Source organism: Peromyscus maniculatus, chromosome 18 (assembly GCF_049852395.1).
Source record: "Peromyscus maniculatus bairdii isolate BWxNUB_F1_BW_parent chromosome 18, HU_Pman_BW_mat_3.1, whole genome shotgun sequence".
In the NCBI taxonomy this organism is placed as follows: Eukaryota; Metazoa; Chordata; class Mammalia; order Rodentia; family Cricetidae; genus Peromyscus; species Peromyscus maniculatus.
The window spans coordinates 40,525,702-40,543,142 of NC_134869.1; the positions used below are offsets into that span (position 1 = coordinate 40,525,702).

General features: G+C 40.5%; 1 protein-coding gene across 2 annotated transcripts in view; it reads left to right on the forward strand.

Annotated features, from left to right (window-relative positions):
- The window catches only part of Ptprb (protein tyrosine phosphatase receptor type B), a 115,951-nt gene that overhangs the window by 29,399 nt on the left and 69,111 nt on the right, over nt 1-17,441 (forward strand). For both annotated transcript variants that reach the window (XM_016007384.3, XM_006988981.4), the window contains 3 exons: nt 12,255-12,533; nt 13,472-13,729; nt 15,616-15,879. In XM_016007384.3, the coding sequence (XP_015862870.1) occupies nt 12,255-12,533; nt 13,472-13,729; nt 15,616-15,879 (801 nt within the window). The remainder of the gene's footprint in view (nt 1-12,254; nt 12,534-13,471; nt 13,730-15,615; nt 15,880-17,441) is intronic.

Here is a 17,441-nt window from a genome sequence, read left to right on the forward strand (position 1 = left end):
TCTTTGCCATCTCTGTTCCACACAATGGTGAAGGCTTCCTCCAACCAGAACTTTAAATCAAAGAGAAAACTTCTGAAAGTTAGATAGAGAAATGGGTTGTCTTTAGGACTCTTTCTCATTTCTGCCAGTACAAAGATACGTCTTTGGCCACAGCTCTTTGAAGGCCACCTGTCAGACGGGAAGTGCGATCACAGTTGGAAAATCTCACCGAGCCCCTGAAATATTAATCCTTTCATAGTTTTTTTTTTCTTTTCAAGTCATAATGCCCACTTACATCATTTGGCTTACGACAGATAAAACATAGAGGTGATTCTTAAGGGCCGAAGGAACCTTAATTTGAAAAGACAAACAATTTGTTAAGAATATGCTTGCATTTGCATGGAACCAGACAGAGAGAGAGAGAGAGAGAGAGAGAGAGAGAGAGAGAGAGAAATCAACTACAGAATTAGAGATTCTCCTAGGAGTGGAAGCAGCTGCATTTTCAATCATTACATGGTTACATGGTCGGTTTCTTGGAAGTCAAAAATGGTTCTGTGGATACTCACATTACTACAACCATAGAGTGTTGAACCTAGAGCATCCAGATGTAACAGTTGCACTGGAAAGGGTCTCACCAACAGTGTGTGTGTGTGTGTGTGTGTGTGTGTGTGTGTGTTCAGTGGGACAGAGCGAATTTTTAAAGTGGCTGCGTTTTCAGAAGCTTTTGGGGAAAACATACTCCTTAAAGAGCTTGGAGACAGTTATTCAATCCAAGGATTTACTTTTTGGAAAAGAAAAAAAAAAAGATCAGGAGAAAAGGTTCCCTGAAGATGTCAGTAGCATAAAAACAAGCCTTGAGTTGTTAGGCGGTGAGATTCTGCAAGCCCAGAGGTGTTTGGTGAAGCATAAGGCGCATTCACATCACATGGATGATATTGAATAAAATGCTTCTGTGTGTTGTTTTACCGCGCTAGGGACAGAACCCAGGGCTTACTCTACACTAGACAAGCCACGCCCAGACTCTTTTTCCTAAGGATGTACTTTTCACCATACATTTCCTGAGCCTCAGGATAAATACGGACGATGAAAATCGCAGATGGTGTCCCACCCTTATTTCTATGACGATGTAATCCTTCTCAGAACTCTCCCTGTCTTTAAAATAAAGATTTCATTTAAATATGAAAATTTGAATTAGGATTTTAAAATATTGTTTTGGGGGGATTTTTTTTAGTTTTTTATTTATACATTCATTTATATGTAGTACTTTCTAGTTTTTAAATGTAAGTTTTCGTTTTTGTTAAGAAAAAAGGACTATTATTCCTCAATATTGATTGCTAAGCCTTAGTGATGAGGTCCATAAACCATATTTTACTATTACTAAAGCAATGCCAACTAATATAATATCAAGTCAGACAAAGCTTTAAACAAACAAAAGACACCTTTCAAAATGTGGGTTTTTTGCTGCTTTTTACCAATCTAGGATCTAGGTGTAGGATGAATTAGAACAAAAGCAAGAGCCACTCATGAATGGAGATCAGACTGTTGCTTTACTGGGCTTTACTGATAGTCCAAAATAGTTAATTATTTTGTTTTATGTAGACCTGGACTTAAAAAGAAATTAAGTAAGTTGTATTTCAGTAATAGTAAGCATCCATTTGAGATTTCAAATGAGATTTGGAAACTGTGGACTCAGATTCAGTTTAGCAGGTGTTCACTGCTTGGGATAGCAATGGGAACAAGGCCAGAGAGAGATTGGTGAGTTTATAAAATCATAGTACAAAAAAAAAGAAAAAATGGTCCCTGCCCTTGTAGTCTAGAGCAGGCATGAGAGGTTATATTGACAATGGCCACACAGCCTTACACATCTTTCCTGAATGAGGACTTTGTCCTGACTCCCGAGTACCAGGCTGTTATAATCACAGAGAGGACAGAGGACTATTCTTAAGTTTATCTGGTCATTAACTGAAATGCAGCAAGAATGTTGTGAATGTCCAGTTGTGCAGTTGTGGATTTACCAGGAAATAATACAATAGCCATACCCAATGTTGAGTAAGCGGGCATGCTTCAGGGACGGCAACCTCAGAGTCTAAAACAGCATTTGCAAAGTGGTAGCCTCTGGGATGCCTAGGTGTTTAAATAATAACTAGATTCTGTTTGGCTTCTGTAGGATTTGTGAAAATTCTAGTTCGTTTCAGCAGCACTAAAAATGCAAAGTTCACTGGGCACGTCTTTAATTCCAGAACTCAGGAAGCAAAGGCATCTGGATCTCTGAGTTTGAGGCTAGCTTGATCTACTTGATATTGAGTTCCAAGCCAGCCAGAGCTACACAGGAAGACACTGTCTCAAAAAAAAAAAAAAAAGAAAAAGAAAAAAGAAAAAGAAAAGAAAAGAAAAGGAAAAGAAAAGAAAAAGCTGTATTTTAGGTCAGATTTACAGAAAAGTTATGACCTAGCACCAAGATACCTGAGATTTCCCTATTTTTACTGTGTTTGTTGCAGTAAATGAGCCAGGATTAGCATGATTAACCTATAATGGATTAACATTTCCTTAGTTTTGTTTGTTTGTTTTAGTCTATCTCCCTTCTCTGTCCCAAAATTCTATTTGGTATCCCACATGACATTCCTTGCTGCTGATAATCCAGACAGCTTTGAGTATTTAATACCAGAGAGGGAGAAAGAAAGAGACCCCTAGGTTTTGCTCTATAGCCCAAGGCTGATCGAACTTGCTCTATAGCCCAAGGCTGATGCTTTTCTTAGGTTTAGCCTGGGGCTCCAGATTTTGGGTTTTCAGGAGGAAGAGCATGCACAGAGGTCAAGTTCTCATCGGGTCACACTGATGCTCTTCCTGTGAGCATGACCTGTCATTTTGGGTTTTGAAAAGTTGTCTGAGGTAGTGTTCAGTTTCTGATCCATTATCTCATCTCCTTGAGCCCAGTGAACTTGAGGTTGGAACTTTACCTGGGAATAAATACTCACAGGCATTTGACTTCTTGTTAATCTCAGATACTTATTATTCTTCCTAGAAAAAAAAAAGTCCAAACACCCCCAACCTCAAATGATTTTAATTATCTTAACATGGTGAATTTCTTCTTATTTAATATCTTTTTTATTTTTATGTGCATTGGTGTTTTGCCTACATGTATGTCTGTGTCAAAGTGTTGGATTCCCTGGAACTGCAGTTGTAGACAGTTGTGAGCTGCCATGTGGGTCTTCCAGAAGAGCAGCCAGTGTTCTTAACCACTGAACCATTTCTCTAGCCCTGAATTTCTTAATCTATATGAAAACCATTTAGGCACTTGAACTACTGCATCAGCTATTATTTCCATTCCAAAATGTTATTTATTGTACTGGATTGACTAAGGCTGCCATACCAAAACTTGAGTAGTCTAAAAACAAAATTGATTTTCCTCAGTCCTTGAGGCTAAGATTCCAAGGTCAAATGTCTGCAGTTTTTCTGTCTTCATGGGCCTCTCTCCTTGTCTTGCACATGGGCCACTTTCTCAGTGTGATAGATCTGTCTGTCCAAACAAGGCTGTGTCCTTCTTCTCTGCTTTTCTTGAAAGGACACTAGTCATATTAGATCAGAGCCCAACCTAATGACCCCAGTTCAACGTAACTCACCTCTTCAAAGAAACCCACCCTCTCAAATACAGCCTCATTCTGGGGTTATTAGAGTGTACAGCTTCAACCTACAAGTCAACTATAACTTTAAATATAAGACATTATTTCTGAAAACTCTCTGTAACTTTCTCTCTTCAACAAATTCTACAGAGATTGATATGAAAATATTTCTGGTTTCCATGCTATGTGAAATGAACCTGAACTTAGAAATAATAGAGCTGGGGGACCCAAAGTGCACCAGAGCACACTGCAACTTGGGAGCCATTGACATTTCTTTCCTATCATTCATCAATAGTAATATTTGGGGACCATGCCTTCTTATGTGCGGTTAAATCTGTAATGCCTGGGACTATTTTATTATGATTTCCAGGAAGAAATTCATATAGTTTTTGTGTGTTTTTATGCACAAAACCTTCCATATTTAATACATGAAAGCATGTACTAATATAACAATAGATATTTATATATCTATATTTATATCAACATAATAGATGTTATATATATATATATATATATATATATATTACTTTTGGGTTTTGTTTCTTTTGTGTTTTGAGGCAAGGTCTCCCTATGTACCTCCCATACTACACTCAAACTCATGACAATTCTTCCTCCTCAGCCTCTTGAGTATCTACTGTTTGACTCTATCTCTTGGAGACACTATAGAGCGAGCATTTGAAAGGAGAATTCGCATAATGATTCAGAGATGAATTCTGAAGGGTGCCTCCACTGTTCATTGGCCAGGGTGTTTAGAGAAAGTTGCCCTTTGCCCCAGGGCCACTTATTAATCTATGTAGTTGAGATGGGAAAATGATAATACCTACTTCATAGGGTTGTTAGGAGATTTTAGTTGTCAAATTGGAATGGTTAGTCACATTCTTCATGCAGTAAATCTACTATTGCTTCCAGTTTGGGTATGGTCTTCATCTTGCTCAGGACTAATGTAATTTCCACAAATCCACCTAGCTCATTCATGACAGAGCTGGAACTTGATCTCTGCTTCGTCCATCTCGATAGTCTCACCGTTGTTTACAGGAATGTATATTATTTTTAAGCTGATATTGGTTCCTTCAGATTTCTACGTGATGTTCCATTACCTTTCAAGTCAACTTTAAGGAGATACAGAAAAGAACAGAAAGAAATGTTCTGCCTTCCTTTTTCATACGGCAGTTTGCTAGAGACCCTACAGAAAAGATAACATAGAGACAGTGTTGGCCACTTCCTTTTCCAGCAGGAGAAACCAAGCCTTGTGGATATACAAATATAGAGAAATTAAGGCACAGATCCGCCCCTAAATGTGAAGTGAGCAGGACAGCTTTTCGGGGATTTTCATTTTTAACGTTGTTGTTTTCTTCCTTATGGAGGAAGACACTGAACATATCAAACACATAAGAAAGTGAAAAAGAGATGGCTCAACAGTTAAGAGCCCTTGTGGGTCTTTCAGAGGACCTGGGTTCAATTCCCAGAACCCATATGGTGACTTACAACTGTCCGTGACTCCAGTTCCAGGGGATGCAGCGCCCTCTTCTGGCCTCTACAGTACTAAGCACATACACAGTGTGCAGATACTCATACAAACACTCATACACGTAAAATAAATGCATTTCATTAATTTTTTTTTTTTTTGGTTTTTCGAGACAAGGTTTCTCTGTGTAGCTTTGTGCCTCTCCTGGAACTCACTTGGTAGCCCAGGCTGGCCTCGAACTCACAAAGATCCGCCTGCCTCTGCCTCCCGAGTGCTGGGATTAAAGGCATGCGCCACCACTGCCCGGCATTTCATTACTTTTTAAAAGAAGAAAGTCAAAATAATAGTATAATGAAATAGCATGTACCTATTACCTGCCTTTGATAAATTACCACTTTTTGGCCAACCTTGTTTCATGTATATCCTTGTGTATCATTTTGAACAATCCAAACCACGGTGATCTCATTTCTAAACCACGGTGATCTCATTTGATTTATAAATATTCCAATTTACAACTTTATATGTGTGATTAAAAAAAAACCACACAACAACCATACAGTTAACTTACCCAACACCAGAAAAAAAATGTCCTTACCTGTTTAGCTGGCCGGGTGTAGCAGCATACATCACATGATAGCTCACTCATTTCTACTTACATACAAAGCTTTGGAGCAGCAATCCCATCAGGAGCTGTGGCTGGAGAGCTCCTCTTTATATTGCACCCAAGCAGCACTTTAGATAATACTGAGGAGACCGTGGTGTGGGTGACAGCGAATTGGGGACAGGAAGTACTAAAGGACACTGTGGGGAGTGGAATGCAGGCCCTGCAGACTGTAGAAATGGTCTCAGTGCTGACAGGGTCTCTGTACTCAGTAGAAATGAACTCTACAGTGCTTCAGATTAGCCCTGCTTTCTCACTTTGCAGTCGCTCTCTTTATTCTGGTTTTCAAGTCCTAGGCACCCTCCCAAATTTTTTGGAGTTTGTCTCCTTCATGAAGCACACAGCTAAAGTCCACGGTCCTTGAATATTGCTCTCGGCTTCTCAATTTTAGCATTGAAATTTCCTTTATTACTGTAGAGATCAAGCATCTTTATGCAAAAAAAAAATCTAAAATCCTCAAAAATCTGCAGCGTTTTGAGTACCGACATGATGTCACAAGTAGAAAATCCCACACCATGAAGGTCTCTTTTCTGCATGAATTCAAGTATTTAAAATTACCTTTATGCTAGGTGCATATGATGTAATGAAACATGAAAATGCTGTGTTTAGACTTGGGTTCCGTCCTCACCAATATTCATCATGTGTATGGAAATATTTCAAAAATAAAAAAAAAAAAACCTCCAAATCCGAGACATATTTGTTCCCAGCGTTTCAAATAAGGGAAAATGTGTGGAACCCTGTGTGGAACACAATACACGCCGCAGCAAGGCTCACACCAACCACTTTCTATGAAGTGTCCCCCATGGGCCAGGATCACCCTTAACTCTCTGCATGGCCTCTTACCACAACTCTGAAAAAATGCATATCACTAGTTCCACTCAAGATGAGGAACAAGGGGACAGAGTACCTTGCCTATAACCATCCTTGTGATAAATGCCAGCATTGGGATGTATCCATCTATATGTGATGCCAAAGTTAGCCACCTTGATAATTCATCTTTTTTCTGTTTATTCCTCTCAGGTATGTCTCCAATTCACAGATTGCTAGCCTTGACCAGCACCTAATGAATATTTAGTATTTGATACTATGATCTGCACAATAATATGGCAGTCTGTGCCGTTGTTAACGATGTGGCAAATGATTGTCAAAAATGTTGCAAACTTCCTTCAAAGTTGTTAGTGGTGTACAGGTTCCTTGCGGCTGACGTTTACATGAAATGTAAATCTAATGTCCAGCAACCTGATGTATTGGCACAACAGTATTCTGTATTCCACATTAACCTAATATATTGCATCACCCTTAAAGTGAGCAAGAAAACTGACTATAGCAGTGGTCCACATCTTTCCTAATGCTGCGACCCTTTAATACACTTCCTCATGTTGTGGTGACCCCCAACCACAAGATTATTTTCTACTGTTATTTTCATAACTGGAATTCTGCTACTGTTGTGAATAGTAATGTAAATGTCTGTGTTTTCTGATAGTCTTAGGCAGGCGCTGTGAAAGAATCTTTCAACACACATCCCTCCCAAAGGGGTTGCGACCCACAGGTGGAGAACTTGGGCGTTATAGTCAAACAGTAACAACAAAGGAAATTCTTTCCACAAGAAATGTATTGAGTGTGCTGGAGACTGTGGGAAATGCCTTTCCTGTGCTAATTTTCTCCTCGTTTTCAAGAGCATGTAGCAGGAATTATTTGAAATCATTATTCCACACTCTCCACATAATTTCCATGAAAAAAAACCTCTGATTATTTTATTTGAATCATTGACGTTCATTCCAGTTTTTTATAAAATGTCAAATAAATGTTGCTTGCAATCCATCAAGCTTGCTACCGACCTGCTTTTAAATAAGAATGATAGCTGTCCTGGTTTCCCTAAAGCTACCAGAACTTGGCTCTGGGTGCCCAGAGGTCTCCTGAGCTTGAGTGAGACCCTAAAGAGAGATACAATTAGAAAGAAGGGCACTGTCTAGAGCCAGGAAAACCTTGAGTGCCTGTGAGGAAACTTGGGCTCTGCCTTGAAGTGGATGCTAATGAAGATCTTGCTGCTTCAGTGGGGTGCGGATGGAAGCTGGGAGAGGCACACACAGGATAAATGGGCAATAGTGGAAGGAAACCCTGACATAAGGAAAACACGTAACCATCTCTTGCAGTAATCCAGCACAAAGTGATAGGACCTCGGGTAAATGCACTAAAACAACCAGAGAAAGGAACAGAGAAGGAAAACACTTCAAAACTCAATGGGGCGACGCCCTTGAGAAGCCAACATCCACTCCAGGGCATGATTCTGGCTGCTGTTTTATGTGTCCCTTGCCCACACCCTCAAAGCTCATGCTCAGCTCTGTGCTACAACCACTTCTTCATAAATTCCCATGTGGCTTCCTAAAATGATAATCCATCAGTAGTTCGAGGGAGCTTCCATGGGCCTAGAACTAGACATAGGTTACTCGCGTTGAATACGCCATCAACTGAGGAGATCTATAGACACGACTGTCATTTCCACGAACATATGTTTGGTGGTGGTTACACTGAATATGCAATTCAGGGCAGCATTTCCCGTGCTGGGAAGAACACACAGTTTGCACCGGGTGTCAGAGGTTTGGTTGGACTTCCTCAGGCCTAATTCGCTATGTCTAAGGCTCGTTGTAAATCATGGTGTCCTACGCAGATATAACGTAGGCCCCAGATAGCTGTCAACACCAATGCATAGGTTAGCTGCACTCTTCTGGGTTTAGCTTTATTTCTAAAATAGATTCAGCCATTTCCAATTCTAAGACTAGAAATCCTTGTAGCAATAAACACTAATGTTTTTCAGTAACCTCACTGGTAAGAATTATAGGAATTAAATATTACTTGCATTAGAAATACAATTTTCTCCTTTCCAAGCGACTTTTTTTTTCTCTTTTTAAGGAAAACATAATTCATTTTGGCTTAGGAATTTTGCCAAGCTTTGTCTTTTCTTTTGAGAACAGAAAAACTGGATTGGTGGTTATTTAAATGAATTGTCAAACAATGTTAAAATCCTTCCCACAACATACATACATCATAGATACATACATACATACATACATATAAAATTTGGGGATGGGGGGGACTGGAGAGATGGCTCAGCGGTTAAGAACACTGACTGCTCTTCCAGAGCAGTTCATGAGTTCAATTCCCAGCAATCACATGGCTAATAACAACCGTCTGTAACTACAAGATCTGAAACCCTCACACAGATATGCATACGGGCAGACCACCAATGCACATAAAATAAAAATAAATAAATTATTTTTTTAAAAAAATGGGGCATGCGAGATGGCTCAATGGGTTAAATTCTTTCCATGCAAACATGAGGACCTGATTCAGAATCCCCAGAACCCCCCCACACAAACACAGGCATGGTAACACATGTCTATCATCCCAGCGCTCCCAGGGCAAGTTGGGAAATAGAGAAAGGATAATCCCAGGAAGCTCATGGGCCAGTCAGCCTCTTGTGTGTAGTGACAGCCACAAAGAAAGCCTGTCTCCAAAAATAAGGTGGAATACAAGGGCACCCAAGGTTGTGATCTAACCTCTGCAGATCTAAGCCATGGCATGTCTGTGTACCAGTACACACACACACACACACACACACACACACACACACACACACATACACACACAAACATGCATACCCATGCAAACATCTCATACACACTGATAGACATCAAAGAAGCCTGCACCCCAGATAGAAGCCTATGATTTATATCTCCTATGGGATCAAAAATGTTTTTAATACCGTGAAGTTTCTGTTGGGCTTAGATTAAAAAAGAGTTCTCCAAATCCTTTAGCTTCTGCAGCATGCCGAGCGGCCGTGGATCGCTGCCAGCACTGGGCTTTATCACAGTGCAAATGGGGTTTTAAGGGTTTGTTTCCAGGGCAGGTTCTCGCAGCCCAGGCACTTCCCAGTTTCATTGTTTCTTTGTTCTGCCGGATGTACAAAGGATCGACTGTTTTGTTTTCTGGCTCAGAGAGATTAGATGAAGTCCGCATTTCTGAAGTTCAACCTCTCGGCACGCAACCTGAAAATTCATTTTTTTCTCCCCACCCCCACCCCCACCCTTTGGTGCAGCTCTATTTTGCAGATTATGTATATTGAGATGATACTGGTCGTAACATTTTCTTTCACCTTTATCTGGCTTGGTAGTAGGCATAGATGGCAAGATTTATCTCTTTGGAACTGGCACTGGGTGAAATTATTCCTGTCTCCCTTGCCCTTAAAATGCTACTTCAGCGAGAATACTTCTGCTTGGTCCTCCTGGGTTGCTCTTGAGGCTTGCTGGCTAGTAGAATCTCATGGTGTTGGATACCTGATTCTTGTCATTCAACTATAAACCCTGTGTGAGGAGAAATTACCTTCTTTCCTTTTGATAGGGCATCTGCTGTGTGGGATAGAAAATTTAAATAGCATTACCCCATCACCCTCCCCCCAAAAAACCCTCTAGTTTTTCAATTAAAAAAAAAACTATGAATAAAAATCGTCTTGGGGAAGTTATTTTAACTTAAGAGTTAGAAAATTAGTTCCAAGATTTTACCAAGACTTTTTATTTTAAATAACAGAAGCAATTGAAGATATTATCAGCTTAGTTTGCAGAATTTTTTGTTTTCCTTTTGCCTCCTTGTTATCAGTGATTCAGAATAAAATGTTTATTTCTTTGATAAATGAGACAAGACTTTGTATTATGTGCCCATTGCATCTGAGTAAAATCTCCTCTATACCTGATTTGCTCTCAAAACTCCTTGGAAATCTGGTATTTGTAATTATTCTTTCTTATTCTTCTTCTTATTACTATTGTTGTTGTTGTTGTTGTTACACTCAGACAAATAAGGAGAGAGAAGTTTTGATGGAGTACCACTCACTCACAGTGTCACATGAATGCTATGCAATAGAGCCAAGATCTGAATGCAGCTCTATCTAATCCCAAAGTTCATGTTCTCTAGGAGTCTACGTCACTGGTTCTGTGGCAGATAATCAGCATGTAATAGGACCCATACAGACAGCTGACTTTGAGCATTACAAATTGCCCAAGTAGAGAACCACCAAGCCATAGAGCCAGATTCAAAGTCACCGAGTGTTAGAACTAGAACCTATGGGTGAACACAGGGGTCAAAACATATTGTGAAGTGTGCTTGTTTTCAAAGCTCACTGGTGCTCTGGGACCTCTCTCTGAGATACTGCCTTAATTTGCTTATCAGCTCTTCTTTGTATTTTTAATAATTATTGGTGTATCAGTGGCATATTTAATTCTTACTGAATGATGAATTCATATAAATAATAGCATAAAACATGAAGGTGTGGGATTTCATAAGCTGCATTACCCATATGATATCTTGTTTACCCATAGATAGTCCTATGAACTGTCTGGCCACAAATGACATTTGAGTACAGAATGAGCTTAGCTTACTTGTTGGAGTTGTGTTATTGGCAAATGGGCATCATCTTTTAATTGCACTCTTATGAGTACATCTCTAATTCTTGGTGTCATGAACAAAATGCAGCCCATCAGGAGGTGGAGAAAGCTGAGGTCTGCAAAACGATGCCACTCAAACCAATGGCCTGACTTATAAATTGCCCCCCACTATCTCCTTCTGACGTTCAGGGCCAAGAACTATGCAGGATTGCTAATCGTTTCCATGTGGATGTTTCTCAATGGGTCTGGCCTCTGCGCGCAAAGCAGGGACGGACTGATTTCACATGTTTGACTCCTCACCATACCTAGTGAAGAGCTGCTCATGAACTGCTGTGGACCCAGCTCCCAAGCTGGTGATACTGTCCTGATACAAGTTCAATGGTGGAGATTCGGCACAGGGAAAGCCATGCTCCCCCAAACTGACTCTCACTTTGAGAAATGAGATGAAGTGAATTGTTCAGTGCAAAACACTGTCGATCTCACTAGCTCTAGGGTCCCTGGCAACTCCAGCATGCCGCAGAACTAAGATTTTAAAAATCTAAGGATATTTGGTAATTCCAGCTAGTGAGAGCATTGATTTTGGTAAGCAACTCTTATTTTAGAATCAATATCAAATCTGTGTCTTTTGTGATCATCTAATAGCTAAATGCTACCCTGACTTACATAGGTAAATAGTACCAAGAATCCACAACCCAGGAAGAGGCTGAGTACAAATTTCCAACTCTCATTATCTCTTAATAGTTTGTATTTTCTGGTTGGATCATCAGTAATTAACCAAGCACAGGCTGTATCCCCGTCAATATCTAAAAAACATGCTAAACTTGCAAGTCAAAGAAAACATTGATTGAGATTTCAAGGCCAGACCTACCTTAAGGACTTATCAAATAGGAGTTCACGTCACTAATGGGTAAGGGAAGCCCTGTCTTTGAAAAATGGAACACTGGGTTTGCAAGTATGGCAACATGCCAGATATTTTCCCCCAGGTAGCGGATTCTTTAAATTTTTAAGGAAAATGAACCTGGGCTGTGGCAGAATAAACAGGTTATTTTCAAAGCCCTCACGCTGCCTTCTCTTTGATGGTGTTTGCCTTGCAGATCCCTTGCCTCCTGCTAGGTTTGAAGTCAACCCCGAGAAGACAACTTCAACTACCCTGCAGGTGCGCTGGACCCCTTCTTCTGGCAAAGTCACCTGGTATGAGGTGCAACTGTTGGATAATAACAGTCAAAAGCTACAAGAGGTCCAAGTTCAAGAAAGTAACCCATGGAGCCAATACACTTTTTTGAACCTCACTGCTGGTAGTAATTACAGAATGGCCATCACGGCTGTTTCTGGAGAAAAACGTTCCTTTCCCGTGTATACCAATGGGTCAACAGGTAAGATCTGTGTTGTCTGTGGTAAGTAGTCTACGATAATCTTGGGTTTTTTTTCCTTCTTTCTGATGGTGCTGGGGATGAAACCCCAGGGAATCCCTGCATGCCAGGGGAACACTTCCCAGCCCTCTACGGCACCTTCAAAATGATATGTTATCAAAGGAAATGGAGCTATGCTACCCACCATAAGTGAATAAAGTAAACAACCTTTTAAAAGGAGGTTATAATGGAGAGGAGAGTGGACTGAGCATAGGGTATGTCAGTGTGCTGATACCTGGCTAGGTGATCTTAAACAAGTCATGAGATTTCTCAGAAAACAGAGTTTTCTCTTATTTAAAATAGATATTCCCTACAGGCCTGTCTAACTCAAATCCAGGAAAATGAGGTTTTCTGCCTCTTTTTCCCAATTGGCGTCACAAAATGTATTTTTCCTCTTTTGTACATTTCCACAATACCAGGTTATGATGTCTTCTAAATACACCCGTGTTTAAAATAAGTTTTTGCTTCCTGGATATGGTGAAAAAGAATTCATCTAGTGTCCCCGTGCGTCATGATATCACTCCCAGAAAGTGCGTGGCTTTCCTGTAACTTATTCTCCTCGCTTTCTCTTCCCATTTTCACCTCCTACAGTTTGTTCCTTTATCTCCCCTATTTATTGTCACTGGCAACAGTACACTGCATTGACCACACCCACCTTCATCTCTATAAAGCAGAGGAGACAAAACAGGCAATGTGTGATGTCCCTTTAGCCCTTAAAGCCTGCGGATTTTATAAACGTGTCTAATGAAGGTTCCAGTGAACTCTTGAGGACCATTACTGACTATTGCTCTGATAAAATATAAAGAGAAGTATAAATAAACATGTAAATTAAAGAACTATGTCTATGTCTTCTACAAGGGGATTACAAATGACCCTGTGGATATGTGTTTTTATCCCACTAGTACCATCTCCAGTGAAAGATATTGGCATTTCCCCCGGTCCAAATTCTCTCCGAATTTCCTGGTCTCATGGCTCTGGCAATGTGGAACAGTACAGGCTGATGCTCATGGACAGAGGGACTTTAGTTCAAGACAGGACTGTGGACAAGCGTGATACTTCGTGTGCTTTTCATGGACTGACCCCTGGACACCTCTACAACCTCACTATCATCACCCTGGCCTCAGGACTCCAAAACTATAAATGGAAACTAGTGAGGACGGGTGAGTTCCCCTTCTTCAGCTAAGCAAGAGCAAAGCCCAAATTGAGTTTAAATAGGGGTTGTTGTTTGGATAATGGTAATGGAGGACAAGCTGAAACTCATATGAGTTATAGAAAGACTTTAACATACCTCCACTTTACTGAAGAAAAATGAGTCTCTTTTATTCCAAAGTTAAAGCTCGCCCGTGGCAGCATCTTAAAGCTGACAAAGTTAGTTGCTGATATGACTCAAATTCCTCCACTTAATACATGCCTAAGGCTTCCTACTTCTGACTCTTAAATAGGCATTGCTTATCTTTGGGATCACCCGCAGTGCGTTGGGGGTGTATAGAGAGACAGTGCCTTTTAGGACAGTTATTTCCAAAACACTCTACCCAAAAGAACATGATGTGGGACCCAGTCACATAACCCAACCTCCACTGAAAAAACTAATTGATGCTACTTATTAATGAATTGTTCATTCACTGATTCATTTAGCCAATATTTACTGAGTGTTAAGTACATGTCGAGCACTACAGGCAGACATTCAAGGTAGACAGTGCCAGAGTTCTCGTGGAACTCATTTGAATGATCCTAATTAGTGTAATGTGTGGATAAACTTCTCTTTGTGAGTTATCTCTTTTTAAAACAAACTGTAAGATCGGGAGTACCTTTGAAATTGCTCTAGGAGGGGGAGTATCTGGAACAAAAGGAGGCTGTGGAAAAAGATACTGGAGACCCAGACACCTTCGAATATCTTTTCTAACACACTCCAAAAATATGAAGATGTCCCTAAGAAAAATGCACAGGATGTCTTACGAGATGTTTGTAAATATCAAGAGCAAATACAGCCAGACGTACGCTTGTAATCCCAGCACTCAGAAAGCTGAGGCAGGAGGACTACACGTTTGAAGACCAGGCTTGATTAAAAGCAAGTTCTAGGCCACCCTGGACTGGAGAGAGGGAGAGAGAGACAGAGACAGAAACAGAGAGCAACAGAGAAAGAGACAAAGACAGTCTGAGAGAAAGAGAGAATAAGCAAATCACACTTCTGGGCATAGTATGCAAAATCACTGTTCTATACTCTTTTACTGAAACTGCATTAATTTATATTATGCATAAGGCATAGTTCCAGCATGCGTAAGAGGTAGGAGAAATATTCATCACAGCTTATTTCATGTCATGAGCTTTCCTTTGATGAAAGAGTAACAGAGCTCTTTATCATGACTTAATATAAAAGGTATTTTAGTGGGTTTGAGAGATGGCTCAGCTGTTAAGAGCACTTGCTGCATTTTCAGGTTTCTAGTACCCCCATTGGGCAGCTCACAACTGCCTGTAACTCCAGCTCCTTGGATTTAAAATCCTCATCTAGCATCTGTGGGCACTTGAACACATGAGACATACATTCACACACACGCACACAAAGCCTTTTCAAAAGTATTTTAGCACACACATTTTTACAACTACCAACTAATCCACCTATTTAGTGTGCACTTGATGTTATTAAATGTAGAAACACACAAACACACTCACAAAGAAATGAAGTAGATGGTGGACCTCTTTGTGAATTCTATGTAAAGCATCCCAGAGCTGCAAAGGAATACAGAAAGTCTTCTAACCAAGCGTTATTTGTCAGGAAGCAAGGAGGCAGAGTGAGACTGATGGAGAACTGTCCAGTATTCTGCGGGCAGCTTCCCAAGTTCCAGCCAGAATTCAGACTCCTGACCGCAAGATAGTTTTCTTGCCATAGCATGGTCTTTCTTGGATTTCCAGGGTCATTTTGTCTTTCAAGCGATTTTCTCTTGATCAAAGAGTATGTCCTGCAGGCATTAAAGTTTAAGTCAGAATGTGGCCGTAGGGAAGGCAAGAGATGAGGAGTAAAATCTCTTTTCCATTCATTGCTAATCAGCTCCTATGGAAGTCTCAAATCTGAAGGTGACAAATGATGGCAGTCCGACCTCTGTGAAAGTCAAGTGGCAAAAACCTCCTGGAGATGTAGATTCCTACAATATTACCCTGTCTCACCAAGGGACCATCGAGGAATCCAAAACATTAACACCTCATGTTACTGAAACTCAATTTAAAGACTTAGTTCCTGGACGGCTTTACCAAGTTACCATCAGCTGCATCTCTGGTGAACTATCGGCTCAGAAGATGGCGATGGGCAGAACAGGTAAGTCAGCCTCCAAAATATTCTTTGGTTGCCTCGATCATTCTCAGCTATATCTCAGAATAGGACAAAATAATGTAGATGGGAACTTCTTCTCCTACCTGGGAAGTGGGGTCTTTATAACCAAGGATGCCTATAGAATAGAACTCAAGCACAGAGTAAAAGAAAGGGTTAATTACATAGTTTGTCATTGAAACAACTGTGCTTGGGTTCCCGTGTGATCTGCACGTTTTCCCTGCTCTCTGCTTTCTCATTCCACATCACCTAAGTAGCACAAATGTACAAGCACCAATGTCAACAGAGAGAAGATTTCTAGTTCATTCTTATAAAAAGGCCAAGTTGGCACTTAACTGTGTTTCCCATAAATAATTTTATGAATTGATGTCACTGAACAGTTATCTTGTTCTTTATTTGACTATATCACTGGATTCCAAACCTTGGACACTGTTAAAAGGGTCATGATGTACTATGGCTTTTAAGACAAGGTTCTGCAAAGTACACCCTGTGGGCAAACGCACTTGGTGGCTTATTTTTATATTTCTCTAAATGAAAAGAGGGTATTTCCAGGGTCATGTATGTAGTTCAATTAAGGTTTACTTGCTGACCCTTGTTTAATAGATGTTGCATTTTAACCAAAGACTAACACTCTCACACACACACAGAGAGAGAGAGAGAGAGAGAGAGAGAGAGAACCCTTTAGTTTAGCTAATGGCCTTAGTAATTTCATGTCAGGCCCTGTATAAACACTTTGCATTTATTGCAAGAAAACTGTAAGCTAAGAGCTGTGCTGTTAGTATAGACATTGTACAGATGAACTAGAATGATTGAATAACTTGTTCATGGTCATCTGGCCAGAAGGTTCTGGAGCTTGGCTTTAAGCCAGGTGTGTTCAATTTGAGTACAAGCTCAATGTCATTAGAGGTGTCAAGTAAGAGCTATATGGCGGAAAAGGACCAAGAGCAACACTCCCCTTCAGAAGATCAATAGACGCTTAGTGAAAATGGCCTTGCAGCGGAACCTAGAAAGTGTAGACTTCCCGGCAAATAAAAGGGGGAAAAAAGGAATGTCTGTGAGTGAATGAATGACAGGAACAGAGGCTCAGAAGTGGGAGGAGCTCGGGAGACACAGTTCTGCAGCACACACCCCTGAACACGCTAAATGGGACAGGGAAGGAGGGAGGGTAACTGCAGGGAGAAGTCAAGGGTCGGTCTAAGAGGAGGACAGTTCTGAACTTGAAGAGACGTGGATGTAAATGAAGGACCTGGGGTTCCGTTTGTTGATGTCTTTTAAAGAGAGTCTGAGTTGTTTGTACTCAAACATGCCTAAAACCATAATGCACGAAGGTAGTTCTTTCCAGTTGCAATTAAACAAATTAAGAATGTCTCATGACCACAGCATCTAGTTAGTATCTTTTTCAAAAGATGGTACATTTGTCACTGCCCCCACCACGAGATGCAACGTCAGTATGATCTCCAGGGCTGGCAGACAGGCAGTGAAAAACAGCATCACGTCTCTGGGCTGTGAACAGTGTTGCAAGAGAGTGTCAAACTGTCCTGTTACGGAAA